Below are 27,839 nucleotides of genomic sequence, written 5' to 3'. Positions count from 1 at the left end.
CAGTTCCGGAAAGCACTGGGGTGGACTTAACAAAGGGCCTTTGGGATCTGAGCCTTCTCCCCTTCCTGATCTCATCCCTCTCTCCTCACCCAGGTACCTCGCAGTCTATGTACCTAACACTCATCTAGTTCCAAGTCACTCTCTGGACCCACCAGATTTGTTCAGGACCTCAAGTCTTTGTAGATGCAGTTTCTCCTGATTCTCTTCACCACTCCCCACCTCAGCTTGCCTACCCGGCAAACTCCTAGTCATCCTCCAACATGCAACTGAAGAATTACTATCTCTTTGGCGCCTTTTAGATCCTCCCAAAACCCCTGGGTGGATTTAGGAACTGCTTCTGCCAGAAGCATTGTGTATTGAACATATCCCCCATCCTGGTGGCTCTCAGAGGGTATTTTCTTTGCTTAGCTCTTGCTTGCATTCTCATTTTCCTGTTCTCGAATTTAGAAGCCACAGTGGGAGCTGGCCTTCATGTATTCTGCTCTTTGTATGGAGCTTGGTGCTTAGATTCTCAATAAATGTCTGTCGAATTAGACAAAAAAGAAGCTAACGTTAAAGGAACATGCACTAGAGTAAATGGAACCAGGACACTGTAGTTTATTATAATACCTGGATTTCCTTGCTTTCTATTATAAATTACAGTGGAAAGTAGGTGAGTGTTAGATAAGGTGGGTTGGAAGAAATATCTTTATTAAAATATTTTTTTTTTATTAAAAGCTTTGTTAAGTTCTATTTACAAACTACCATGCTCTAGGAAAAAGACCCCTTTTAAAGGATTTTTTATGATCTCTACCTGGAGATTATACAAATTGAAGGAAAATTACAATTTGCATTTTTTAAATGCTAAAATTGGATAACATGTGAATAATAAGGCAAATTTAAATGCTAAATTTGAAAATTCTAAATAAAAAACATCAAAGAAAAAGAAAAACACTGAAGTGCAAGAGTTCTAGTCTAAGCCACTTCTGGCTTTCTGTCCTTTTCCTGTGGGACAAATGTAGGGTTTTCCTGATCATAACATCTCCCTTTCTGCCTTTGCTTAAGCAATAAAGAGCAAGATTGAGAGGGGAGTAGGGTGAAAGGAGAAGGGGAGGCAGGGCTTGGTGCCAGTTCTCACACTTCACAGGCTTTAGGTGGGTTTTAGGTTCCGGTTAAGAGTGCACACTCCAGGTCCCAGGCCAGCGAAGTTATGACGAGCAAGCCTGGGTCTATTTTTATTTATTTATTTATTTTATAGAGGCATGTTTTATTTATTTATTTGTTTGTTTGTTTGTTTTGTTTATACATGCACTGGGTACAGTCAGAAGCGCGGGAGGGTGAGAGAATTCACCAGAGCCAGAGCGGGGAGCAGAGCAGGCAGAAGGACCGAAGTACACTGCTGAGGGGAGCAGTGGGCGGCAGGAGAGGTCTGCGCGCCATGTGGGACCCTCCTCTGGTGGCCGGGGAGCAGCCGGGGATCGAACTGGCACCGCAGAGGCCGCGGGCAGCTTCACAACCCAGCGCTCAACCACTGCGCCACCGGGGAGGCCCAGCCTGGGTCTATTTTATCCACATTTGCAGAATAAGTGTTTATTTTGCTAAGTCTGAGGACCACATTTTGAGAAATACTGAAGAGCCTAAAAATTCTTCCTTATAAAGCCCCTGGGCCAATCTAGGTAAACAAGTCTCTCAGGACTTGGGATGGTGAGAAGCTGTTGGCAGACAAAAGCACCATGTCTGTTAGGTTTGATGCCAAGTTGCTCAACCTCCAGATGGTTTTCAGGTGCAGACAATGGACCAGCCAGCTCACCTCACCTGGGAGCAGCTTGGCAGGACTGGATGGGTTAATGTGACTGGCCTGGTTGGCTGCATTTTGAGAAACAAGAATAGGCAAAAAAGGCAAAGCTACACCAATAGCTGGAAAGATTTTAACTTGAAGTTTAATAAGACTTTGGGTATATAAATTCTATTTATTGTTGAGGTAAAAATTAGAACTAAATTTAGCTACTGGGGAAAGATTGCATTTAATAATTTCTTTTTCCCTTATATTTCTTTAAGTTGCACGGTCTGCCTAAATTCATATTAATATGAAAATGAATGTAATTTTATTATTATGTGCTTATATGACATTACCTAATTATGAACATTAAATCCATTGAGGAAAAATGAAAGCATGGAGAATTATATCACACATATTCCTGCTACACAAAGACAATTGTTTACTTTTTCTTGATATTTTCTTCCAATATTTTCTCTATTATTTTCACTTGTCATGTATTTATTATATATTCATATTCTTCTAATATGTATCTACTTTATCTGTGTAATTTATATTACCCAATATGTTATGCAGAATACTTGCACTAGGAATGAACAATGTTTGGAGGACTCTGGAATGGAATTCAGCAAAAGCCCCAATTGGTGATTCTGCTATCACGCACCTGTCCAATGTCCAGGGCTGGGTTTATGCTGAAAGCAGCATCCATGAAGATGTCCGTCCTAAGGAGCTGTGCCAAGAGAAAATGTATAATGGAGTCAACTATTTGTTTAAAATTATGTATATATCTATGTATCAATAATTTTACTAAAGTTATTGGGAGGATCAAATTGGTTTTTCCTTACAGCATAGAACACATCTATGTTTATGTTTACACTATTAAGATTGTGAATACAAATGTAGCTTTTTACCTTATGAGCCCCAGTCAAACAGTCAATTTCAACCTCAGAACAGGATGCTCCATAAACCCAGTATGGGTAAGGCTTGCCTTCCTCCTTCTTCCAGTCCATAAACGTCTCATAGCCTCTGAGAAGGGAAGTCAGGAGTGAAAAGAAAATGCACTTTTCCCACCAGTGGTCTGAAAGCCTGTTGGGCTCTGGGCCCTGGGGATCAGCACAGCACCCCTCTGTGACTGAAGATCCCCTTACCTGTCTCCCTCTCGGGGGACCATGGTGATAGGAATGGTAAGAGTAAACTGCAGACCCAGGGAGACCGGTGTCTGACCCCCACCCTCCCGCATGCAGACGCTAGGATCGGTCAGAGAGCGTGTAGATCACGATGGTGTCCCTGCTTGGTAAACAACAGTGGCCCTAAAGCATCCCTGGCCTCACCCAGCCACCGACCCGAGGCTGAAGGGTTGATGGTGGGCAGAGCTCCAGTGCTCTCTGCACATCTGTTCAGATTGATGAACATACCCCAGCATGGCCCAAGTGTCAATCTCAACCAGGATAAAAAATGTCCCTTACTTGAAATATCCAGTGGCTGAGAGATTGATGGATTCTTGAAAGGCTTTTGAAATCTGGAAGAGATGATTAGGTACAAAGAAATATGTTTAGGAAAAGTAATGAAAATGCCTTCTGTACTGCGCTTGCCATCTCTTGTTTGCACCTGGCTCAGTGCTCTCTTTCACCAAGAGTAAGACTTAAGAGTGTACAAGCCGTAGGACTTTTCCAAGGAAGGTGTTAAAGGCTGCTGCTGGCTATGCTTTGTAACCCTCTATTCTTTCTGGCTTTATTGTGTAAAGTTTCTTACTTTTCTTCTTTTTTTTTGAATTAGGGAGGGGTCCAGGCCATACTTATGTAGTAATGTACAGTGGTAGGTATGTAAATCTGTGTATGTGTATATAGATGCGCATCTATATAGATACACATGTGTTTACATGTATGTATGTATCTTCACCCTGCTTAGTACATTATGTCAGCTTCCCTGATGGAATAAACGGGGTAGGCTGGAAAGTTATAATAACATGGTAATTGTTACAATAATTATTAAAAATAGAATAATCCTTTGATTATTAGGACTGCTATATTTTCCGTTGCTCTGGTGAGAAAACCAAGAAGGCCTGGGGTAAGTTGTCCCACAGACCCTAGTAGTGACAGAGCAGAGACAGTGACTGAGGAGTGTTTTATTTTGGAACCCATGCTGTAATCCTGCTCTATAAGAATTCAGACTTTGAAATCATGTCAAGTTTCAATGAACACAGACACCTCTTTTACTCTTTTGAAAAAACAGAAGTAAATGCTATTAAATGTTTTATTCTAGAAAGGAGACCAATCAACTCAGGCACATAGGACTTTTATTCCTCTGGATATAGCTGCCTTTTCCTGGTTGGGATAATAAAGAGAATACTCACCCACTCCTCCCATTTTCCTTTAGGGTTTTTCTTGATGACTGGCTCAAGTCGGGACATAAGAATTTGGCAGGCATTCTAAAAATAAATATTTGAAATGGTACCAGAAGTTAAAGACACAAGAATAATGAAATGTTAAATACTGAAATCAATTAAAATGTTGACTGTCAGCTTCATAAATCCCTCTGGGCAGTTTCTTAAACTTGAATAATGCATGGAATCCGTTCAAGGAAAAATATTCTTGGGGATCTTGCAGTGTTGACTTAAAATTATTTTTATTATAGGGCCTCCCTGGTGGTGCAGGGGTTAAAGTGTCAGCACTATGAAGCTAGCCACAACCACTGCAGCACAAGTTCGAACCCCAGCCAGGGAGATGACCCACATGGTGCAGCAGACCTCTCCTGTCTCACCTGCTGCTCCCCTTGGCAGTATATTTCAGTCAATATGCCTGTTCTGCTCTCCACTATGTCTCTGGTGACTCCTCTCACCCCCTGCACCTCTAACCTATAACCCAGTTCTTGTATGCATGAATAAATAAAAAGAAATCTTAAAAAAAGGTTCGATTTAGTTTTCTGATACAACCAGTCACTCTAGTAGCTACATAGTAGTAAGGGTCTTCAATACCCTACTTTCATCAATGGATAGATCAACCAAATAGAAAATTAATAGGGAAATAATAATAATAAAAGGGATTTAGGCCACATAAACTTGATAGACATTTACAGGGCACTGCATCCCAAGAAAGCTGAGTACTCTTCTCATGCAGACATGGAACAACTAACTACTGAATGACTTGGATTAGTAAATGATTTCAATGGAAAGAAAGTACTGGAAGGAAACTGGACAGAAGTTACCCACACCTCCTTTATACCTGCAGGTGCAAGTTGCAGGTAGACAAATTACAATTAGTGGACAGTAGTGGGCACCCTACAATTTGAAGCACAATTTGTTGCTGTTTTTTTTTTTTTTTTTAATAGGGGCATGTTTTATTTATTTATTTGTTTGTTTTGTTTATACATGCACTGGGTACAGTCAGAAGTGCGGGAGGGTGAGAGAATTCACCAGAGCCAGAACGGGGAGCAGAGCAGGCAGAAGGACAGAAGTACACTGCTGAGGGGAGCAGCGGGTGGCAGGAGAGGTCTGCGCGCCATGTGGGACCCTCCTCCAGTGGCGGGGGAGCAGCCGGGGAGCAGCCGGGGATCGAACCGGCGCCGCAGAGGCCGCGGGCAGTGAAGCACATTTTGGACTGGACATTTTTAGTTATTGAAAGGAGACAGTCTGTGGCTAAACACGATCACTGGAGTTTTAATTATCTTAGAGTAATTAGAAAAAATGTAGGTAAGTTTTTTTGAAGGGGAAGGAAGAAGCTCACAGGGGAAGCGAGAAGCTCTTGAGTCTTGGTTCTATCAGGAATTAGCTGAGGGACCCAGCCCAGCCATTTGACCTCTCTCAGCCTTGGTTTCATCTTTCATAATTGGGGTAGGATAAGATCACTTCTTGAATTGTCACTGGGTGAGCAAGAAGTGAAAGAAAATTCACCTGCACGGCCTTTCCAAAGATATCTGTCCCCATTGAGCCCGCCGTGAAGACTGGATTGGGCACAGTGTCTGTGCTTGTCTCAGACAAGTGTATATAAGATGTGGGGATGTTCAGTTCCCGACTGGCCACCTGCCAGAAGAAAAAAAAAATTATTTCATATTTCATTGACTTCTAGCTTCTGCCCTCCCTTTTCCTTTCTTAAGGCATGTGGCTATGTAGAGACAAATATTTAAAATAGCATCTTTGGCTTTATATGTAGATTATGAGTTTGAAATTTTTAAGTAGCACTGCAAAAGATACATTGCTTTTCAGAGACAAGCGGTCACCAAAAAATCTCTGTTTTATTTTACACCATAAGCTAATGGCACTATGGTCACCCTGGGACATCCAGGTTGGCATGACACATGGAAGTCAGAGGCCTGGTCTCACTATTTTATCTTCATCTTTTCCTTGTGGTTTACAGACAGTTTGGCAAATTTTTTCTCTCATGTGACCTTTTGCAGGCATCGGGTTTTATTATAAAGAAGCCAGATACATTCAAAGAAGGTCCTGTGGATTTTTGTGTAATTCCAAGCACACTATTAAATAATATTCTCTCCCTAAAGGAAATCTCTCTTCTCGATTTTTCATTGGGAGGTAAGCTTTGTCCCTCTTCCCCTCACACACATTTTGGATTCAAATGTCATATTTGACAAATTCGTAATATTAAAAAAAAGAAGGGAAAATTTCCCATTGCAAATAATTTCTTGTTCTTTCAATTGTACTGGAAATACTTCTTTGAATTAGCACACATAATGGCCAATGGAGTTTCTAAGCTGATTGTGATTCGAGGGAACATAATTTCTCATCCTATTAAACATACTCATTTCTAATGGAAAATTTGAATGAACACAGTATTGTCTTGAGCCATTGTCATAAAATTGGGAAGTACGTTATCTTTGAAAACTGGAATCACATTTTTCAGAAGACCCATGGACTTGATTCTTTGGTAAGCAGGAAGGATGATATATTTCCTCAATTCTAATATCCACTTCCCACTCTCACATGCAATTTTACATTACTAAAATCAAGACATGCCTTACAATTGATCTGAGCATTTGGGGAATGATATTTCTCCTGCTCAGCAAGAAGCTGTACGCTTCTTTGTCAGGTGCTATAGTCTTTTACAGTAAGAAATGGACACTTAACTCACCTGAATCATTTTGGTATAAAGGCCTTGTCCCAATTCGCAGCCACCATGAATCACCAACACAGAGCCATCGAGATAGATGTGGACTAGAGCTGCACCCTGGGAGAAAATAATTATAATAGTAGTTTGGAAACCAGTGCAACCATATGTTACTGGGAGTTTAGCTGAGGTTGTCAGATAAATAGTTTTGCTTCATTGATTCAATAGCTCATTTTCTATAACATAGAAGAAAGCCATTATTAGTGTCTGTTGGAAATTTCCTTCAACAAGACTCCAGACTTGAAAACCATCAATGTCATGGGGGGCATGGACAAACTGGGTGAAAGGGGTCAATTGTCTGGTGAAAGATAGAATTGGAATTTTAGGGGTGAGCTTCATGTATACAGAGAGTTGATTTATAATGATATACATTTGAAACTTATATAATGTTATAATGCAATTATTTCAGTAAGAAATTCTTCTTAAAAGAGGAAAAGAAATATGTCAAAGTGGATATGTGAATGGTGGCCCATCTAAAGATGAGAGCCCTTGGGGGGCTGCCTCTCCAGAGTCCCAACCTGTACAGCAGTTTATTATACTTCCCTCCCTGGATGTGAAAATTAATTTTAAAGCAAAAGGACTAATTTATTGATGAGAGTCTCCTGGGTCTGAGACTGTATTCTCAGGACTACATTCTCAGTTCTCTATCAGAACTTTTTAACAATCTGGTTTCACCTAATGATGCTCTAAGAGGAATCAGGGATGACCATGGACATGTAAGAATGAGCATCATGAGACCATGTTGGACTTCACGTTGATGATGATATAAACTTCCAATAGGGGCATATTAGAGATAAGAGCTGGGGATGGGAGACATCCTTTAGGAAAAAGGCTTCAAAATGCCTGCACAGCAGCCATCAGAATCACCTGATTTTGTGAGCAAAGATTTAGCTTTAGAAAAGTGACATCAGTCATCCCATTAAATTAGTGTTACTATTTTGAATATTACTGACATTTATAATAATATTTCTACTTAATTTTCCAAATTTGTGTTTTATGTAGGCATAAGAGTTATATGAAGACTTGGCCCTTGTTTTGTGGTTATAAACAAATAGCATTAAAATAAATAATGAGTTGAGCAACTATTGCAAGATCACAGGATTTTTTCCTTCCAAGGGTCTGTATATGTTACTCTGGCCTGGACAAAAGACTAAATCTATTCCAAGAGGTGTTGTGTTCCTAGCCTTCCCCCTTCTTCCTCTTCTTGTTTTCTACTTTATTATCAGGCTCTCAGGAAGTGTGTGATAAGAAGTTAATTTTAGTGAGAGATAGTCTGGCTACACCTCACTCACACCATGTAAGGGCTATATCTTTCCTTGATAGAGATTTGGTTATAGGGACTTTTATTGATGGACTGAGAGTGAGAGAGAGACAGACAGAGAGAGAGAGAGAAACAGAATTTCCACAAAAAATAGTTTAATGATGAAACTAAAGGGAAGGAACACTAGTTCCTGAGTCTCATATAGTAACTCCAAGTTTCTCTGTGAGTGGGGTAACTCCGTCTATTCTTGTGTATTTTTGAAAGCTCTGTCTTCAAATGACCCTATTCTTGTTACTAAGAAATTATAAAGGACAGAATGGAATCTTCTTGTTTCCTCCACTTCTTGCAAAGACTTGACATTCTATCCCATCCCCCAATGCCCAAGTTCGGAGCTCTGCCCAAAGTCAGCCCCCCAACACCTGCAACCCCAGCCTCCCAAAGCAATCTGTTGAATATTTTCTGAGGTCTCTGATGCTATGTACCATCAGGTCAGCTCTGAAACCTGTGCCTTCAATTGTTGCCCAACTGCGCTTTGTTTTCTGCCTAGGAAGTTGCCCTCATTTCTTCTTATTTCCTCTTTTCTTCTTATTGTGCACACTTGTCTCTTTGTGATAGTGAGTCATTTGGAAAAGGACTCCTGGCAAGAAGACAACCTCACCTGATTGTAGTAGGTCACCTCTCCAACCTCACCTGATTGTAGTAGGTCACGGGGATCCCAATTGTAAATTTCATGGGGACCACAGCAAGCCCCTTCTTCTTCCAGAAATTCTTTTTGTTAAATTCCTCAGCAGCCAATTTCCTGTTATAGAATGAAGATTTCTCCAGACATTCTTTCCAGCATCTTCGCAAGAGCTCTGGATTAAATGTTTCCTTAAAGGCTGTTTTGCTAATTTTCTTATACATGTTTATTTCTTTAACCTGAATGGCAAGAAAATAAAATAGATTTCAAGTATAAAAGCTTATTCCTTATGTGAAACATACATTTTTATTATGTACCTGATATAAAGGAGGTTTTTGTTAAAAAAAAACTAAGTGACTGTAAATATGTAAGTGTAAATGTACATGTATAACAGAAAGATCAACAACAAAAGTAGCTAATACATAGATGATGTACTTTATTCCTTTGAATAATGTGCTTCGAAGTTGACATAATACTACACGTAGGATGCATATTTGAACCAGTGAGTGATGTTAGAATTTTTTAGGGAGGCTCTGACTGATTACCTCTTCAGGGAGTAAGTTACACTGAAATGCCACAGCAGTGACATAAGCTTCAGGTACCACTGTACCCTGGGGAAAGCCAAATCCTCGAAAGGCGGTATTAGATGGCAAATATGTTTTGCAAGCTCTACCACGACATCGGTAATTAGGAATATCGTATGCATTTTCAGATTTCAGCACAATGAACTCTACCACCTAAATGAAAACAGAGCAAAACTTCATATTTATCAAATATTCAAAACCACGTACCTGAATTTTATCTCTAATTAGAGCCTCTCATTAGAATTTATCTAATTTGTAATGCAAATATTCAAGCAAGTAAAATATGACACTTGCAGTTCAATTATTATAGTAGCCTATGGGAAGGGCATGTTTGTTATTTACCATCTCGGACTCATCAGGAGTGCATCCACCATTGACATAATATTCAATATCAGCCGCTTTGATCACACCATTGTTCATGAATCCAACCTGGAAAGTAACATTACAAGTCATGCCATTGTTTTCAATAGTCCTTTACAATCAGACCACACTGTACACAAACGCCTCTGATCACAGTTGCCAACTCATAGCTAGTTCAGGCACGTGGTTTGACCTGACAGTCATCAGAGGAACAGTGAGGATGGTGAGAAAGTTGACCAAGAGCCCATTAGAAAACTTTAGTTAGTTTTAGGCAACACCCGCATGTCCCTTCAAGTGCCATTTAGTCACCGTCTTTATTATTGGTTCTCACTGGACAATATTTTAGACAGAACCTGAAATTTTTGCTCTCACTCACTTTGTACTTTGCGAGGAGTGGGTGTCGGCCAGCAGTTATCAGCATGTCATCACCACGCTCGAGAATAAACCGGATTGGGCGGCCTGTCCTGTAGGAAATGACTCTGTTACCATGTTGGATGCATCATAAAATTATAGTACACAGACATGGGGAAAAGGGGTTTGAGATAATCTAGCTTAGTGGTTTTCAGTAGAGGTAATAATGTGCTTTAAACAATATTTTGAAAGTTGGTGGGGACATCAGAACAAAAAAAGTCCTATTGCAATTTTCATTCCAGTTTAGTGATCTCTGAGAATTTAGATATTAAAGTGATATATTATTTGGTTATAAGTTTTATTTCTTTTTCATATTACTTTAAGGAGCTGTATGATAATTTTGCAGTTATGTATATAAGTAGGTAACATCACTATGAGTTTCACTTTGGGATATTGAGCTATTTGCCATAAGGGATATTGAGACCCAAAGGGTTGAGAACCAGAGCTCTGTTGAACTCAGCTTTCCTTGCATTCAAACTTCCCTTTCATTAAAGCTCATCAAGGACTCCTCTGGCTTCCTCTGATGAAACATTCCCAGTGCCTGCACATCTGTATTTACAAATCAGCCTTTTCTATTGTTTTAAAGCGATACTGAGCTAAGACTTCCACAGTTTTTCTTTCCAAAGCAGTAGCCTGGGATAATTTAAGTTTGTCCTTTCTTTACTTAGTGAACAAGCAGTTGCAAAGTTCACAGAAGTCATGGCTACTCTTGTGTCTGGTTATTCCATCCAGATGCTGCAGAGGCTAAGCGAACATCCTGGGCATCTTCAGACCCTGCTTATCTCACAACAAAATGCATGCCTTGTAAGGTTGGAGTTTTAACCCTCCCTCCAGTCACCTCAGTTTAATTTAATGATTCAAAATACAAACATTTAAAGAGTGAAAGTCAATGCCATTCATTTAAAAATAATCCATAGGAATGTGCATGCTATGAGTCAAAAAAATAAAGTCATTTCACTTAATTCACACAATAATTTTGAGAAACAAGTAGATATTATTTTTCCCACTTTATGGATGAGGAAGCAATAACTTGCCCAAGCTTGACCTGGTGAGCAGGTAGAGCAGGGTGTGAACACAGGTCCTCTGGTTGTGACCTGGTGCTTCTTCATCCACAAGGTAACCACACTCTTTGGAAATGAAAGGCTGTGAGTACTGGGATCCAAGGGGCTGCAGGGTTGGAAGGATGCTGGTGGCATCTGCACCACTAGGACCAATGACACTAACAGCTGTCACTGTGACTTACTTGTTGGCGGCCACGGCACTGACAGCTCCTAGCAGAGCAGGCTTGGTCACTTTCCCCCCAAACGCTCCTCCAGCTCTTTTCATATGGCAGGCAATTCTATTCCTTGGGACCTTTAGTGCTGCAGACACAAATTCCTGGAGGAGGTAAGTCCCCAGAGTCACATAAGAGCGATTTAATACTTTATTTCCTCAGTCCGATACCTCCCCTCTGCCTAGTAAGAGGAATTCAGTGATTCAACAAATATAACAAGTACAACCATCAACAAGATTTCATTTTAAACATCCCCCAAGAAACCTGATTGCTCTTAAACAGTCACTTCTCATTTCCCCACAACCTCGACTTTCTCCAGCACGAGGCAACTGCTAATCTGCTTTGTGCCTAGAGATTTGCTGGTGCTGAATCTTTCATATAAATAGAATTATGCAACATGTGGTCTTTGTGACTGGCTTTTTTCATTTAGCATAGTTTTCAAGATTCATCTATGTTCTAGCATATGTACCAGGTTCATCTCTTTTTGTAGCTGAATAATATTCCATGCAGGTATTACCCATTGAAGGACATTTGTGCTGTTTCCACTTGGGGCTATTGCGAACAATGTTGCTATCAATATTCACATATAAACTTTTGTGTGGACAAATATTTTTCTAGTCATGGAATTTCTCAGTGTGTTAAATACTCTTTAACATACTGAGAAACACTGTTTAACATACATGATTGGTTGTTAAACACTCTTGAACATACTGAGAAACTTGCCAAATTGTTTTCCAAAGCGACTGTGCCATTTCTTCTGTCGCCAGCAGTGTGTGAAGGTTCTGATTCCTCTGCAGTCTTACCAGCACTTGTTATTGTCTGTCCTTTTGATTACAGCCATTCCAGTGGTGTGAAATGGTATCATGTTAGTTTTGATTTGCATTTCCCTGGTGACTAGTGGTGCTGAGCATCTTTTTATGTGTTAATAGTTATCCAGAGACTTTCTCTGGAGAAATGTCTACTTAAATCCTTTCTGAGAACTGCTGTTGATACTGTCCCAAGTTCTGGGCTGTGGGCTCTGGGTGCGGAGAGCCCTAGTTACTACTGGGAAGAGCCTGCTGACCGTATTCTAGAAGGTACTGAACTTGACTGCAATGGTGACCTCGGGACATAGATGTTAGCCATGTAGAGCCCACAGCCACTAGTCTGCCGAAAGAGAGCTCAGAAGTGGTCACAGAAGTGATCACCTCCTTCCATGTACAGAAAAGGACATTGTAGGCACTCATGTAGCCCTTTGGGGCACAGCCTATATAGCCTCAGTCTTATGTCCATTTCAAAACTTGCAACTGGGGAGGTCCTGGCCACATCTCAGCTCAGCATCAGTCACTTCAGATTTTCCTTTTTGCCTTGAATGGCAGCCGGTAGGTTTCTCCTCCCACTGTGGCTACCCAGTACTTTAGGGCTCAAAATACCAATTCACAGCGCTCCACCAGGAAGCCCCAGCTTTCCCCCTCATTGATGCTTGTCATTAATCCTCCTCCCAGAATAATTGTCTAAGAATGCACGTGTGCCTGGCACTACTCTGGGACCAACAACTCATACTTCAGGAGAGGAGAACGTCTGTGGATTTGCTTTACTGGCCCAGATGCAGCTGCAGCTTCTATCTCACCCACTAGAACAGGGCTGGACTTGCCATGCTACTGCTGGGCTGGAAATGTCTTGGAAATGCAATTGCTTCACACATGTAGCACCAAATACATAAAAACCATAGAGAAAAGCAGAGCAAATGGGACACAGAAGAAAATGTAAATGTAACACTAAGGCTCTGATCTCTCTGAGATTAAGTTTTACATGATTGGCTGTTATAAGGGAAAGATACACTTTGTTCTGCTTTGGGAAATAGCAGTGCTTTCAGATTTCTTTGAGAGGTCTGCTCTTTTAGGAAATATTAGCCCAATGTCCTCATCCTGGACTTGAGCTAACATCAAGAGTTCGGGAAGTTTGAGAAGCAGGTGTGTGAGGAATCAAAAGACCCCAGGATCAAAGTGCCCTGATCTAGGGACCTCAGGCCACATGTCATGTGCAGTCTCAGTTCCCCAAAATATCCTGTTACCTGCACGTGGGTTGGAAACTGTGTTCCAAGATGCAAAACCATTTCTTTATCTTCTTGTTTTGGGATAGCCAGGATAGATTGGGTCTCCATGTAAAAATGTTCCTGTCCTTCCACATGGACCTCACCTATAAAGCAAAAACACAGGACAATGTTTAGTTGGAAGTCCCAACCTGGGGATGCTCAGCAGTGTTTGGTTTATATCATGGGGTTAGGCCACTTTTTCTTTTTCTTTCTTTCTTTTTTTTTTTTCTTGGTACAATTTATGAGCTCATAAAAAAGGATTTACAAAAGAAACCTTACACCCCATTGTAAAGGAAAAAGAAATCATTTTAATCTATACATTATAACTTGTTAATCCAGCATGATCTCTACTCCGAATGCTTACCACCCCCCTCCTTAGCTTGATTTGCTTCATATCTATTTCCAACGTGCAGCAATCTTCAACAAGATAGTCAAAATTTCAATGTCATTCTTCAAAGAAATAGAACAATTATTGATGAAATTCATATGGAATCACCAAAAACCCCGAATAGCCAAAGCTCTCCTGAAAAAAAAAGAAGGGAATGGAGGCATCACACTCCCAGACTTCAAACTCTACTACAAAGCCATAATCATCAAAACTGCATGGTATTGGAACAAGAACAGACATACAGACCAATGGAATCAAATAGAAAATCCAGAAATAAACCCACAGATTTATGGTCAACTAATCTTTGACAAAGGAGCAAAGACTATGCATTGGAGCAAAGAAAGTTTGTTCAATAAATGGTGCTGGGAAAACTGGGTCACTACATGCAAAAGAATGAAGCTTGACCACTACCTCACACCATATACAAAAATCAACTCAAAATGGATTAAAGAACTAGACATAAGACCTGAAACCATAAAATACATAGAAGGAAATATAGGCGAAACACTACGTGATTTGCATATCAAAGACATCTTTACAGACACATCACCCAAAGCAGTGATAGTGAAGGCAAAGATCAACAGCTGGGACTACATCAAATTAAAGAGCTTCTGCACAGCAAAAGAGACAATAACAAAAACAAAGAGAAACCCCACCAACTGGGAGAACATTTTTGCACCCAACACTAATGATAAAGGACTGATCACAAAAATCTGCAAAGAGCTGATGAGACTCAACAACAACAAAGAAAATAATCCAGTCAAAAAATGGACAGAGGAACTAAAAAGAAACTTCTCTGAAGAGGAAATGCGAATGGCCAACAGGCATATGAAAAAATGTTCAACATCACTTGCAATCAGGGAAATGCAAATCAAAACTACCATGAGATACCATCTTACACCAGTGAGAATGGCACATATTAAAAAAACTAGCAACAACAAATGTTGGCGAGGTTGTGGAGAAAAAGGAACTCTTCTGCACTGTTGGTGGGAGTGCAAACTGGTCCAACCACTATGGAGAGCTGTGTGGAGATTTCTGGACCTACTAAACATAGAGCTTCCACAGGATCCAGCAATTCCACTCCTAGGTATTTACCCAAAGAACACAGAAACATCAATTCCAAAGAACACCTGCACCCCTATGTTTATAGCAGCACTGTTTACAATAGCTAAGCTTTGGAAACAGCCCAAATGCCCAAAAATAGATGACTGGATCAAGAAGATGTGGTACATATATACCATGGAATATTACTCAGCATTCAAAAAAGATAAACACATGCAATTTGCAGCAACATGGATGACGCTGGAAGGGATCATGCTCAGTGAAATAAGCCAAAAAGAAAAAGAAAAATACCGGATGGTCTCACTCATAGCAGGGATCTAGAAAACTTAAATAAGGGACCAGGAAAATGAATAACTATAAGAAAGTGAAAATCAAAATCAACAAAAACTATGAACCAGAGACACTTTTTGGGGGGTGGGGGGCGGGAGGGGAGGGATTGGGGTCAGAATGGGGGGATTGCAATTGTATGGGGAATATAAAAATAAAATTTATTAATTAAAAAAAAAGAAAAAAAATTAAAAAAAAAAAGAAAAAAAAAGTAAGAGATACTTTGTTCTCAAAGAGTTTTATCAAGTTTAGCATTTTCAAAGAGCCCTATGAGACTGCTCAGCATGGTGGTTTTTCACTGAAATTTCCTATTAGAAAGATGGCAAAACAGACTTGGATCTTCCCAAGTCTGCAGGCTGCCTGTATTCATATCACAGCTCCGCTGGGTAAGTAGTAAAGGCTGAATAACAAGTAGGTCTCCTCCAAACACAGCTGGGTGAGAGAGCAGCATTTTTAGAAAGTAAACGGAATCATGAAAACCTTCCTAATCGTGTGATTTGTTCCAGGGCTCTTTGGAGACTTAGGAAGGGAAATAGGAATCCTTGTGGGCAGTACTCTTATTTACAGAGTTTTCTTCTCCAGCTGTCATTCCATAGCGAGGCGACTTATTGTATTTGCTGCAGAATCCAAAGCATGAGGATGTCTACTTTCATAATCAGAGCTGGTGATTGCCTTCTCACTTCCTGCCAAACGGATCAGACCACACTTTTAATCCTGGTGGCTGCACATTTTCTTGAACGATACCTGCTCGATTTATGGCTTGTTCTCTCTGGTACTCCTCCCGCATCATTAGGGGCCGGAAGTAGATGGGGTAGAAGGCAGCACCGATCAGGGAGACAAAGCCGCCGAAAATAAAGGCGGTGCGCAGGTTCCTGGACAAGGTGCCGGGTCGGGGCAGCCTGACCCGCCGCGCTGGGCACCCGGCGCGCCCAGACTCCCGCTCCTGCCCTAGGCCACTTTTTCTAATTGGTCCTTACCGTGCCCAATCAGCTAAGCGACCTTGGGTCATTCACATCCCCTCCCTTGGTCTCAGTTTCCTCATCTGTTGAGTGATATCCATGTGGACTTAGTGCATGGCTAACATGGTCACATATCCAGGCTCTGCCCTCTCCCTGCTCAGCTAGTCTGACCAAGCTATTAAAGCCTCATTTTCTCATCTCTAAAATGTGGGCAGGTGCATCTCAGGTGATATGAGTTATGATATGATAATTGAATCACAGAGAAGACAAGTAACTTGCTCAAGGACACAAAAGTTTGAAATGGCCAAGCTGAGACTTTTCCCCACCCTCCAATCAGCTCATTCTTACTCGCTAATCTGAGATTTTTGGTTTGTTCAATACATTATTTTGTAGGCTACACCAAGAGAGTTATTTGACCCTAGTTTAAATATTTGGAAGGAGATATTATTTAGACTTCACAACTAACCAAAAAACTTGTGTGATGTTAAAATAAGTGAATTGTTTTACCAGGAGTCAAGGGATTTCAAGAATTTTTTTCTTGGGACAATAGAATGTGAGTCATGCAAAAAAATTGTTGCTTTCTGTATATGAATACTGAGTATGCCTAACATTTCACAGAAAATCAATTCATTTAATCCCCATAACTAATCCTACAAGGCAGGAATTAAGAAATAGATGTGGAGAGGTTAAGAATGACTTAAAGATGACTGAATTTATTTTTCATTTTTCTGGCTCAAGATCACTTACCTTCAATGACTTGATCAACATTTTTAAAGGCTTGCTCTACATCTCCTTTCTCAATTTTTTTCTCAGGACAAAGAAATGAATTGTGCTCTAGGGCTTGCTGAAAGCAAACAAAGAAAAACAAACAAAAAAGTTTTTTTTTTTTTTAACATTCTTATAAGCCATTCATTCCTCATCAAAAGCCCATGCTTCCCCTCTATTTTATCTTCATACACCTAGACCTTTTGAACAATGTGGAGTGTCAGCTGAAATAGGGTGAAAATTGGTCACGAGGATTGGCGACACCTTAGTTTTGAGGGGATCTAAGGAGAGATGAGGATACCTAAGACTAGGTACCACCCTTTAGGTTGCTGAGTGGTCACCTTAGGTCATTGGTATTAATGTGCCAACTTTGTGGTGGCGGTGGTGAGGCAGATAATAAACAGAGGTCAAAAAGGAAGGGGATGGTGTGGCTGGAATGTTCAGAGATATTCCAGTGAAGTTAACTTAAACTGGGTGCTGAACTGGATGGGATTAAGGCAGTTAGAGAAAGGAGGGGGAATCATTTGAAGTTGAGAGTGCCTTGTAAAACAATAGTTTGAAGTTGAAAACAGGCTGAGGAATTAAAGTGAGACTAAGGCCAGGCTGGTTGGGGAGCAGGCTTTCTATCAAGAAACAGTTGAATGAGCTTGAAAGGTGATTGAGGTTAGACTATGAATCTTTTCTAAGAACCTTATTAAGAGAACAATGTTGTATAGGAAAAGTGATGTGATGAAATTTGTGACTTAGCAACGTTCATGTGGTGGGTATGTGGGTTGAAACGCAATACAGGAGTCTCTTTAAGTGATTATTGTGGCAACTCTGAAAATAAGAGGGTGACGACCTGGCTAGAGGGTGGGATGGGAGTCAAAGGGAGAATGGAAAGAAAGGGGAAGACTTAAAGGATACCCCAAAACTTGAATTTGGCAGCTGTTGGGAAGAACTGAGGAAAACCAGTGAGAATGCTGAAGACTACAGCCTACTTGGTTGGCCTTCCTATAGCTTAAGTACACACTTATCCATCCACCCCTCCATCTTGCACATTGAGTTCCCCCCTATGGGTGTAGTGCTTTGCTAGACACCAGAGACATGTTCCTGACCTCATTAATAACCAAACTAAAACAACACTACAGCGAATATTTACTGAATGTGTTCCATGACTCAGGTATTATTCTAAGTCTTTCTCTTGGTTTCTATTGCATAATACTCACAATGACTTCCTTATGCTTCCCATTTCACAGATGAGAAAACTGAGATATGAGGCGTTTAAGTAACTTGACAAAGCTTTCACTGCTATTAACAAGCCATTAAATGGCAGAGTCAAAATATGAATCAGTGTTGTATCTTTAGAGTTTGTGTTTAACTAGGAAGTGGGCAAGGAGGCAGAGGGCCCAAAAGCAGAAATTCAGTAGATGTCACACCTTTTTCTGAGTTTCACAGTGCTCTGGATTTGCCCACTAACTAGTTTTGTATCTGAGGTCATAAGGACATTCCTCTGGTGTTGCTTATCTGTATTCTTAGGTCATGCTTTGGCAAGAGGTCACTTGAGTAGAAGTGACTGTGGGAAGAAAAAGCGTGTTCCAGGCAGGAAAATTCTCACTATTCTGTCTTGACGTGCAGAATGCTAGAGCCTTCTGTGCAAAATGTAGATAATACCAAAGTATAGATGGAGCCCAAATTATACTATTTTATGACTCCAGGGGCTGATGCCTTGCTCATTTTAGAAAACATAGTGACTTGACTACCTCTATTGTGATAATCTTTGGTTCAATGTCTTCATAAGCGATCTTGACTTTTTTAGCAGCCTCCTTTGCATGAGCATAGGTATCAGCAGCCACAGTACAGACGATCTGACCCACGCAAATGACCTGCAGAAACGTCACATGTAATTAAAACAAAATTGTTAAAAAGGAATTATAATCTTTTACTTACCCAATGGGTTCTTATGACCAAAATAAAGATTATATTCTACATATGAAAATAAATTTAAAACAGTGGCTTGAGTGGGATGTAGGGGGTACACACACTGAATGTAGAATTTAATTTCTTGACCTCTGATTTTCTTTTTTTTTTTTTTTTGCTGCTCCTCACCATTTCCATATCACACCAGTGATCCAGTCATCCTGAAATTCCACTGTTTCTTCCAATGTTCTATGTGCTACCTTGTTTCTAAGGCTTTCATGACGGTTTAGAAACTTTCTTAGGGCTTTTATCAGAATCTTGAGGGAGCCACAATTCAAGAGAGAACTTGAGAACCACTAAGTTGGAGTCATTATTTCCCTGCAAGTCTGACTACAAAGCCATGGATGCTGTGGCCATAACCAATAATCCATTTCTGGCATTTCCAGCAAAGGACTTGAATAATAAGCCTCACACAAATCACACACCTCATTCTGTGCATAGAATATCTCTCCGTGATGGTTATTTTCTCCTGGAACATCCTCTGCTGTTATCACATCAACAACACCTGGAAGTGCCAGGGCTTCTGAAGTGTCAATTTCTCTAGGAGGGAAAATTTGAAAGTATACATTAGAGCTACAGGAGTAAGTTCATGGTACAACAAAAGTGATTTGTCAAACACAGGGAAAAGCAACAATGGATCTCATGAGTGAATCATGGGGCAATAATCTATACTGAAGAAGTACTGGTATTTAGCAGGTGTTCTGACTCCTGGCCACAAATTCTTTCAAGATAATATATAAAAAGTGACAGATTCTCATCCAGTAGAGCAAATGAATATTCTTACTTGACTTAAACATATAGATATGTAAAATAAGTCCTCAATTTGAATATGAAATTGTGAATACATTCTAGTAATATATAGGAACACCTATTATTTTCTTACATGATCTTTGCATAAGTTCTGGTGCTAGTGACTACAGCCAGGAAAAGTTCTTCATCAACGGGCGGCATGTCATCAATATAAACAGCTTCCCCTGTAGTGTGTTTAATGGCGGACTGGTGCATCATTGGGTGGCCAACTGGATCTTGTGGGGGTTGGCAGGGATCCACACACTGTTAATCAATAAAGCAAGCTATTTTATCTCTACATTGTCATACCCTGAAAACTGAGTCTGATATATCTGGTTTGCTCATAAGTCAAAAGGACAATCTAGGTGTTCATATCGGTGAGTCAAAGTTAACAACCATACATTGAGTACTATGATAAAATGGTAGAGAATAGATTCTGGCTTTACGTCCTTCTCCCATGAGGGGAGACATTATTTCTGACCTTAAGGATCTACAACCTTGTTGAGGAATCAGAACACACGCGAACACACATTAAAATAATGTGATCACTTCACATAGCAATAAAGAACAGTTTACACAACTACTATTGTTCAAGGAAAATATACAAGTTCTTGGGTGATTTTAATAAAGCAGGGAAGGCTTTCTCAAAGCAGTAAATGTTGAGTCAGCTTCAAAGGAATGCCAGGCATTAACCAAGAAAAGGATATTTTAAATAACAAAACTGAAACGTGGAGAAGGAAGATTCAGAATCTAATTCCTTGTGTAGCCTTAATTAAAGCACAGACAATAAACAAAGCAGGTAGTGTGTGGGTGGCAATGGGTAACATCAGCTAGTTCTAGTGGACTTTATCTTTACAAGTAAAAAAAAAAAAATAACGGTGTTGAAAAGAGGGAAATATATGCAGAATGCACATATCTGAATTCATGGACAGATTAAAAAACAGGCAGTCCCATCTACCTACCTGGAACATCTGAATTCCTTGGGGTGTTTCTATGGGGAAATCTTGCAGAGCACTCATGAACTTTTCTGGGATATCAGGAAACTTCTGGGGATCCTGAAAAGAAGATAATTTCATATTTAATCTCACAATCTGAGGGACTAACTTGGAAAAACACATGTAGAAGTAGGGTATTTCAATTTATTCTCCCAGGTGTTGGATGCCTGTTCTTCCAGGAGAGAGTACTGAGTTTTGAGCTCCCTAGGCTCCCTAAGTTGTTTGAAGAACAACCACATTTTCTTAGCCACACACAAAAGTGAACACTTACTTCCAGGGGAGGACCTCCCTTTATGCCAAGGTCTCTTTCTGAATGGGTGGAATACGTACACTTCTAAAGAGAGGCTTTCAAATCCAGGCCAATCTTTTTGGCATTATCTTTAAGAGGCAACTCAGAATAGGCAAAGAGAGTCAGCTATACGGATGTTCAATTACAGATGATTTGTGTTAATGGAGAAACTAGAATGAATATAAATATCCAACAACAGGGAAATGGCTAAAACACTACAGCACATCTGTAAGTTACAAATATTCTGTAGTCATTAAAAATGATTTTATAGAAATGAATATTAAAAATACTCATGAAATATCATAAATGAAAAAATGGTTTACAAAAATTCATATACAAGATGATCCCATTTTTTAATAAAAAAGATGTATTCCAAATATTAATAGTAGGATTGTTGCATTAAAGTTAATTAAAATTTTTTTCTTCTGTGTTTTGACATCTTTTATAATGTTACAATGTATAACAGAGTAAGTGATTATATGATTATAAGTAATAGATATAAAACAAAACATGCTTATTAGATTATAGATTATAATGTATTAGAAATATACTGGCTTTGTATTTATATGCTGAATATATTATAGAATATGCAATAAAGTATATAAAATATATACTAGAATGTGATATCAATATTACTAATAAATAATGTAAATACAAGTAATGAAAAAAAGCAGGCAGAACTAACAGAGTAAAGCTCTCAGCCATGGAAGAAATATGGGTGCATTTCTTGCTATTTTGGGGTCAGTTCATGACTTGTCATCAAGGGAACACTCACAGTCATGGACCATACTCTGAGAAACAGTGTTATGGAGCTCATTTTAAACTAGGTTAGGTAAGAAAAAAATTATTATGAAAAACTAGAAATAATCTAAAAGTCCAAAACCAAGAAATAGATTAAATAATGGTACAGGTATCTATAAACGCGCCTTGCCACCATCACGTCATGATGTCACTGAGTGTATATGATGACTAAAGCATGTTTATGTTACGATATAAGTAAGCTGTGCTAGCCAGGTCTATAGAAGTGGATGTGTGGGACACACACACACACACACACATGTCCATAAAAAAGGTGCTTAGAAGACACACACCAGAGTATGAATAACAGTTATCTAGGAGTGATAGGATTACAAATGATTTTCTCCTCCTTTTTGCCTTGCTCACACTTTCTAAAGATCAAAGCAGGTATTATTTTATTAAGAACATTTTCTTTGAAGAGGAAAAAGTTATAAATGACTTACTGAAGACTTTTTGCAGCTTACTGTTGATCAACCTGACATTGTGAATTTGTATTTGTTACACAAGTTATAGGGCAAATGGAATTGTGAGGTCGTACTCCCCTGAGCTGTTGGAGGCTAGCAGCATCCACACTGACTCCCCCCCACAATGGTGTGGACTCACAATCAATGTCCAGGGACCAGCTATACAAAGAAGTCATTTACCATTTTATTCAGTCCTCGCCTAACTTTGAGGTAGAATTTGAAGAGTAAGCTGATGATGAGGGTTCGCCTGTACTCTACCATGCCGCCCTCTGCATCTGCCGGGATGTGAATCTCATCCAGGACCAATCGACACGCATCACTCAGCATCTCATCATCCCATTGCCTAGTAGGAAAGGATAGAAACATTTCAAGGAGATGCAAGCACAGATGCTAAACTGACACAGCAAGGAAAGAGGAAGTCTAAACAAAATACCTTGACGTCTAAACAAAAATACCTTCAATATTTCTGGAACTTCCTTCAGAATCTGAAGCAGAGTTTCCCAAATTTTCCTTGCTAAGATTATTCACTATTATTTTTAACCTCATGGCCTAGGAATGTTGATGCATCTCAAATAGCTTGGATAAAAAGTACTATAGTACAAGTTTCCCAAGATCTGGATTTAAGTTGTATTCATTGCTGAAGCTTTAGCAAGCAGACCCTGCTTGACACACAGATGACACAGATAATGCTGGGAAGTAACTGTCTAGTAAAATTTTTCACAAATACAAGTTCCCACAGAAATGCTTTGGAAGCATCAAATAAGTTCAGTATCTGAGAAAAAATGGTATTACTTTCTAATTATTGACAATGAATATGATGGGTCAATAAAAATTATAAAAGCAGAAGTTAGAAGAATTTTAAAAACGTACTTTCCAAATGCTAGAAATAATGAGACTGATCAAAGGAAGGCCATTTAACCTTTTGGCATATTTGACCTAATTTATGTGGCTTAAGGACATTTTCAGTTGTCTTGGATAACTGAAACATTTACTTCTTTTTTACAGGTTAATTAAAAACTTGAGGACAATAGCTAATTAGATTAATTTGTACATTAATCTTATTACAAAAACGGCAACAAAAATTCATTGTAGTCTACTTAGCTATTAAAAAAAAGATGAAATCTTGCCATTTGTGACAAGAATAGAACTGGAAGGGATTATACTAAGTGAAATAAATCAGAAGGAAAAAGGCATATACTGGATGATTTCATTCATGTGTGGAATATGGAGGAACAAAGCAAAGGAACAGACACAACCAAATCAAAGCACCCCCTAGAAATCTGCCTGCAGAACTGAAACTACCAGAGGCAGAGGTTGGGGAGCAGAGGGTAGAGGGTGTGCAGAGGGCTATGGTGGAGGATGGTGGGTGCCTGGATTGTGAGGATGGTGTGGTAAATGCATCTAAGGAGGTATGAGCCTGTACCTTCTACTCATCTATAGTGTTGCAAATCTCAATGAAAAAAAATCCTTGTATCTTGAAGGAGGTTGGATTTTGGATGACTTTTCTTTATACTTTTCTATAGTGCTTAAATTTCTACAAGAACCTTTAGCTATTGATATATTGATCTTTTATTTTCTTACATTGTTGTTCATTTTTGGACAGTATTTGATTTCTCCCCTCAGCCGTAGTCCCTGTAGTTCTCCCACCACCACAGCACCCAGGACCTATCACCACAGTCTCTCGTGCTCTTCACTCTGTTGTTTTGACCCCTTTCCCTCCTCCACCCCTGTTGTGTGCCTCGTATCTATAGTTTGCCTGCAAATTTTGTCTTTTTCCTGACCTTTTAAGGACATCTATATATTTTATAATCAGAAAAATATTTTCCAAGTGTTACTTTCATTAAAATGTTAAAACCAGGGCCTCCCTGGTTTTAGCAAAGGGTTAAGTCTCAGCACTATGAAGCTCTCCGCAGCCACTGCAGCATGACTTTGATCAACTGGCCAGGGAGCTACCCACATGGCACAGCAGACCTCTTCTGACATGCCTGCTGCTCCCCTCAGTAGTGTATTTCAATAAGTCTGCCTGTTCTGTTCCCCACTCTGTCTCTGGTGAATCCTCTCACCCTCCCACACCTCTGGCTTGTACCCCAGTTCTTTTTTTTTTATTAATTAATTATTTATTTATACAAGCACTGGGTACAGTCAGAAGCACAAGAGGGTGAGAGAATTCACCAGAGTCAGAGGGGAGAGCAGAGCAGGCAGACTGACGAAGTACACTGCTGAGGGGAGCAGCGGGCAGCAGGAGAGGTCTGCACGCCATGTGGGATCCTCGCCCGGTGGCTGGGGATCGAACCGACGCTGCAGAGGCTGCAGGCAGCTTCGCAACTCAGCGCTCAACCGTTGCACCACCAGGGAAGCCCTGTACCCCAGTTCTTGTATGCATCAATAAATAAATATCTAAAAAAATATTAAAACCGCAAGGTCTGAGTCCCATGTTTCAGACATGCTGTGACATACCTCCCAATGAGCTGCTTGCAGGTTTGGCTTGCAGAGACCACAGTGGGGCCAACACTTCCAAAGAACATTTGAAGGTCCTGGATCGTGTCTGTGCCACCTTCAAACTCCACACTCATGCCAGCATTGACAATGGCAAAGGCATTCTCTTGACGCTGGGCCAGCCGGAGCCCTGACATGAAGCGCCACTGGAAACAGAGAAGCACCCAGTGGTCACCGCTGCTGGACAGACAGCAGCAACTTTGATGATAATTTATAGTGAAAGTGTCCTGTGAATAACAGAGCTCTCAGGTCTTTACTGCCTTGTGTGTTTTCCATGTGTTAATATTGAACCCTCTCAACAACTCATTTCCAATTTCCTGATGAGGAAATTGAGAGGTTAAGTAACTTGCACAAAGTCACACAGAAGGTGGCAGAGCTGGGGTTCAAATCCCAGCAATCTGGCTTTAGATCTGCGCTTATCTGCTCTCTCCTCTGAATCACCACACGTGGTCTCGGGCAAGTGATTGAAACTGTATGGGTCTAAATTTCTTTTAAGGGGAAAGTTGAGTTTGATCACATAGTGTCTCCTATGCTGCTGAGATGGGTGGGGTAGGGGGAGGATCACGAGGTGGGGTGTATCTCACCACATATCTTCTCTTTTAGTTTGATGTTTTAGGTAAACTTCATTTGAAAAAAAAAAAAGATTACTACTATTAAAAAATAGAAAGAAGGCTTGAAAATCACTGGGACAAATGGTCTCCAACATTCTTTCTAGGTCCAAGTCTGTCATTCTAATTTAAGCCTCATTACTAGTCTGAGACATTAGCTTCACAAAGTGGGAACACCCAGATCAATTGACAGGCACAGTAATGTGTGGCTGGCATCTTGTTAGGGACAGGAGGAGATTAAACTCTACCACCAGGGGCCCTGCAAGGATTAAATATTTTTGATCTAGAAAGCAAAGGTGTTAAAGAAGTATCTGAGACACACTGATTGTATTTACTCTACTATAGTGATTGGTGGGGATTTTCCATTCTTGCTGCCACCACCCTTCTTACCTTCTTTATAACATTAGCCTCCTAAATGGTCATTCAACCTTCAGTCTATTTTCCACCAATGTTTCCTCTAACTTTCTCATGGACTGTTATTCCTAAATACCACTTTCATTCAGTTTTAACTTAGCTTTAAATCCTTCAAAGGTAACTCTCTGTTAGAAAACAAACATATTGATGGAGCAACAGACCAGCTTGGTGATGGAGCCCTGCTCCCTCCCAGGCTCATCCTATGAGGCTGCTCCAGTCACATCATAGGACTGCCCAGCCTCTGCCTGCCTGGCAACCTGGCACACCCTCTACCCCACCCCATGCTGCTCTGCCTGGAACAACTACCCCCTTCTCTCCACTATCTGTGCTGAATTCCCATTGGGTTCCCTTCCTTTTGAACAACACCAGGGGACGGCTCTCCCTTTCATCTGAGCTACTCATTTCCTTTCTGAATAATTAGCAAATTGCTACTTCAAGTCCTTCCTCTTAGATTTAGATTTTTCAAGGCCAGGACCCCATGGCTTATGAATCCATGTCCTATCTTCTGGGTGGAGCACTGTGCCTGGCATATAGTGTTGTGGACAGTGAATAGATACATGCTCTTTTGGTTGACTTGGAAATATCTTTATGATAATGAATTTTTAGTTCACCAGGAACTTTCTGTAGATAGTCTGTAGATAGTTTTACTCAATCTTGGTTAAGTTACATATTTCTCTGAAACCAAAATTTAAACTCTTCACACAAAAAGCCCTTGTTTTGCAGAAAGATAAGGCTCATGGAAATGTTTTAATTTGAACAAAAGAAAAGTATAAATATAACAATAGTGAACATATAACTGAATGCACATTCACCTTCAAACAGACACAGTTATATTTTTTTATGGAAGAAAGGGCTCATGGAGATGAAGTAACAAATCCCAATGTGGCCCTGATATGAAAGCAGATCAAATGATTATGTGGGAATTTCCTGTGAGCAGTCCCCAAAGTCTCCCTGAAACCGTTAGTTGGAAACTGAGAGTACCCCAATTACAGGAACCTGTCTGCACTTTGAGGCCAAGGGCAAGTTGGCTCCTCTCGGTGGGGCAGCAGGTCAGGAGAGCCTTACCTGAGTGGAGTAGGGAATATAAACAGATAGTACAATCTCCTCTGGCTTAAGGTTGGCTTCTGGTAACTTGCCAAGGAAAGGTCCATCTAAAGGAATTTGCCGTTCTCCATCTGTTAGAGAAAATGATCTTGATTAGTATGAAGTATCAGATAGGCAAATACGCAGCAAGGTATAGATGTGATGTATCTGGTAGAAAGAGAGAGGGCTGGCTGAGAGCCAGAGGATGCGGCTCTAATTCCAGCTTCCCAGCCGGGTCACCTTCAGCAACTCATAGGATATTTGGGGCTTCTGGCAAGCTAAGAGTAACACTAGAAAGTTGACTACAGAGCTGAGGTTACCACAGGAAGCGTGGAGAAAGGAAGGTGAGGAGGGAGCACCGCAGACTATGGTGGTGGACTGAGGGTGTCCTGGTGATGGGTGTGAAGGGGTCACAATATCTGAGGGGGGATCCTATACTTCTAATATGTAAACAATGATGGAAATCAATGTTACCTCAATTAAAGAAAGAAACAGTGCGTGTACACACACACACACACACACACACACACACACTCACACACATAGACACACATCTGGGCTTCTGGTTCCTCAACTGCAGAATGACAAGGTTGATCTAGAGAAGCTGAAAAGTCTTTCTGGATCCTTTTTTTCCTCCCTGGTTCTTATAGCTCATTCCACACCATACACAGATTTTGGTTTTAAAGAACATCAAAGCTATTTGGAAGAAAGTCAGTATAATGTAGGTTAACAAGTGGATACAAAGTATTTCATAAATGGAAAGACTGAGATCCAGATAGTGTTAGAGGTGGGCTAGTGACAGTGGCAGGACCTGATGTATAACTTTTTTCTTGAACAGTTGACCACACTCTTACTTAATTTCACCATATTTAAAAAATGTGATCTTAAAGAGAAGATACCAAACATCGATAACCCTCTGAATAATATG

General features: G+C 40.2%; 2 protein-coding genes across 2 annotated transcripts in view; both read right to left on the bottom strand.

Annotated features, from left to right (window-relative positions):
- The window catches only part of LOC119254820 (aldehyde oxidase 4-like), a 58,144-nt gene that overhangs the window by 3,499 nt on the left and 26,806 nt on the right, over positions 1-27,839 (bottom strand). Inside the window, exons 14-33 of the mRNA XM_037521877.1 lie at positions 26,894-27,003; positions 24,768-24,952; positions 22,491-22,653; positions 20,727-20,819; positions 19,859-20,028; positions 19,401-19,515; positions 18,759-18,881; positions 16,999-17,095; positions 13,495-13,619; positions 11,412-11,545; positions 10,134-10,221; positions 9,740-9,826; positions 9,359-9,550; positions 8,825-9,052; positions 6,838-6,933; positions 5,646-5,774; positions 4,110-4,184; positions 3,223-3,275; positions 2,668-2,782; positions 2,421-2,486 (exon numbers count right to left, since the gene is read on the bottom strand). Of these exons, the coding sequence (XP_037377774.1) occupies positions 2,421-2,486; positions 2,668-2,782; positions 3,223-3,275; positions 4,110-4,184; positions 5,646-5,774; positions 6,838-6,933; positions 8,825-9,052; positions 9,359-9,550; positions 9,740-9,826; positions 10,134-10,221; positions 11,412-11,545; positions 13,495-13,619; positions 16,999-17,095; positions 18,759-18,881; positions 19,401-19,515; positions 19,859-20,028; positions 20,727-20,819; positions 22,491-22,653; positions 24,768-24,952; positions 26,894-27,003 (2,444 nt within the window). The remainder of the gene's footprint in view (positions 1-2,420; positions 2,487-2,667; positions 2,783-3,222; positions 3,276-4,109; positions 4,185-5,645; positions 5,775-6,837; positions 6,934-8,824; positions 9,053-9,358; positions 9,551-9,739; positions 9,827-10,133; positions 10,222-11,411; positions 11,546-13,494; positions 13,620-16,998; positions 17,096-18,758; positions 18,882-19,400; positions 19,516-19,858; positions 20,029-20,726; positions 20,820-22,490; positions 22,654-24,767; positions 24,953-26,893; positions 27,004-27,839) is intronic.
- Positions 15,597-16,352, bottom strand: LOC119254148 (small integral membrane protein 20). The gene is made up of 2 exons (XM_037521278.2): positions 16,306-16,352; positions 15,597-16,254 (listed from the first exon to the last, which is right to left on the bottom strand). The coding sequence occupies exons 1-2, from the start codon at positions 16,350-16,352 to the stop codon at positions 15,969-15,971; spliced, it is 333 nt and encodes a 110-aa protein (XP_037377175.1). The 3' UTR covers positions 15,597-15,968.

Source organism: Talpa occidentalis, unplaced genomic scaffold (genome assembly GCF_014898055.3).
Source record: "Talpa occidentalis isolate TD23 unplaced genomic scaffold, MPIMG_talOcc4v2.1 talOcc4.3, whole genome shotgun sequence".
NCBI classification, from domain to species: Eukaryota; Metazoa; Chordata; class Mammalia; order Eulipotyphla; family Talpidae; genus Talpa; species Talpa occidentalis.
Note: the sequence above shows the minus strand (reverse complement) of the source record. Positions and strands in the feature narration are given on the sequence as shown.